The sequence below is a fragment of the Myzus persicae genome, unplaced genomic scaffold (assembly GCF_001856785.1).
Source record: "Myzus persicae strain clone G006 unplaced genomic scaffold, MPER_G0061.0, whole genome shotgun sequence".
Taxonomy (NCBI): Eukaryota; Metazoa; Arthropoda; class Insecta; order Hemiptera; family Aphididae; genus Myzus; species Myzus persicae.
The window spans coordinates 1-1,023 of record NW_019103812.1 but is presented as its reverse complement, the minus strand read 5'-3'; the positions used below and the strand labels follow the sequence as shown (position 1 = coordinate 1,023).

Below are 1,023 nucleotides of genomic sequence, written 5' to 3'. Positions count from 1 at the left end.
ATATAGAAAGTTAGCGACTACTTCCAATGGTTAAAAGTGTCTCACGGGTATCATATGAGGGGGTGAGGTATTTTTGAGGAAGGAAATTTTCAATGTTTAAATACAGGTGGAAGTGAAGCATTCGATATCACTCGTCCACTGTTCGCTTCACCGACACTCTGACGAGGAATATTTCAAGTGGACTTCGAGAGGATTATTCAATACATTCAACAAATTCATCAACATTCATATTTTAAGTGAGTGTTATATTCTTTAAATATTTTCATATATATTTTAATACACAGCTTTTATGTGATGTATTGGTATTTAGCTATAGTTATCATACATTTTACATATAACAATCATATAATTAACTTACAGTATGGACTCTTTAAAGCAGACGTTGGTCACACAAACAATAAGCGTTCAATTTGTGTCCATGGGGGATCTCACGATCGATAGGCCATACCCAGTATTGAAGATGGTCAACCAGGACACACAGTACGGACAGACCGTCATCAGCACGCTCGAAGGTGATGCGGGTAATCGCCTTGAGGTATATCTCCCGAAGTCCATACATCTCAAGGATGAAGAAATATTAGAATTCAACGGTAGAGTTGATAAAAATTTGAAACTCGTGTATAAGGGTAGACGGGGGAGGGCTTTTAATATTACATTCGTATAATATTTAAATATATATTCAATCATTTTATCGATGTGTGTGTGTGTGTATGTATGTATGTGAAATAAATTTAATATTAATACGTAAATATGTCTTCCATTTTATTATTATTATTATTTTATAATAAGTGTAACCCACCCGACTCACCTACTCCATCATTTAATATGATAGATGTATATTAGTATAGCTAATAGGTATTTACTCGCATACAATTTCCCGACAGTTATAATATCGAGTGATATATATATATATATCATATTGCTATAGAGTTTGATGTGTAGATTAGTTTAGTATAAAATAGAAGCCCACGTTAAATAACCTATTAGGTATAATATATATATTTATATATATATAAGGAAAAA

General features: G+C 32.4%; 1 protein-coding gene across 1 annotated transcript; it reads left to right on the top strand.

The window, feature by feature from the left end:
* Positions 1 to 361: 361 nt before the first annotated feature.
* LOC111035352 lies at positions 362 to 658 on the top strand (the record flags this gene model as incomplete). The annotated part of the gene is made up of 1 exon (XM_022316935.1): positions 362 to 658. A coding segment is annotated over exon 1 (297 nt), but the record flags the coding sequence as incomplete, so codon positions are not given.
* Positions 659 to 1,023: the final 365 nt, after the last annotated feature.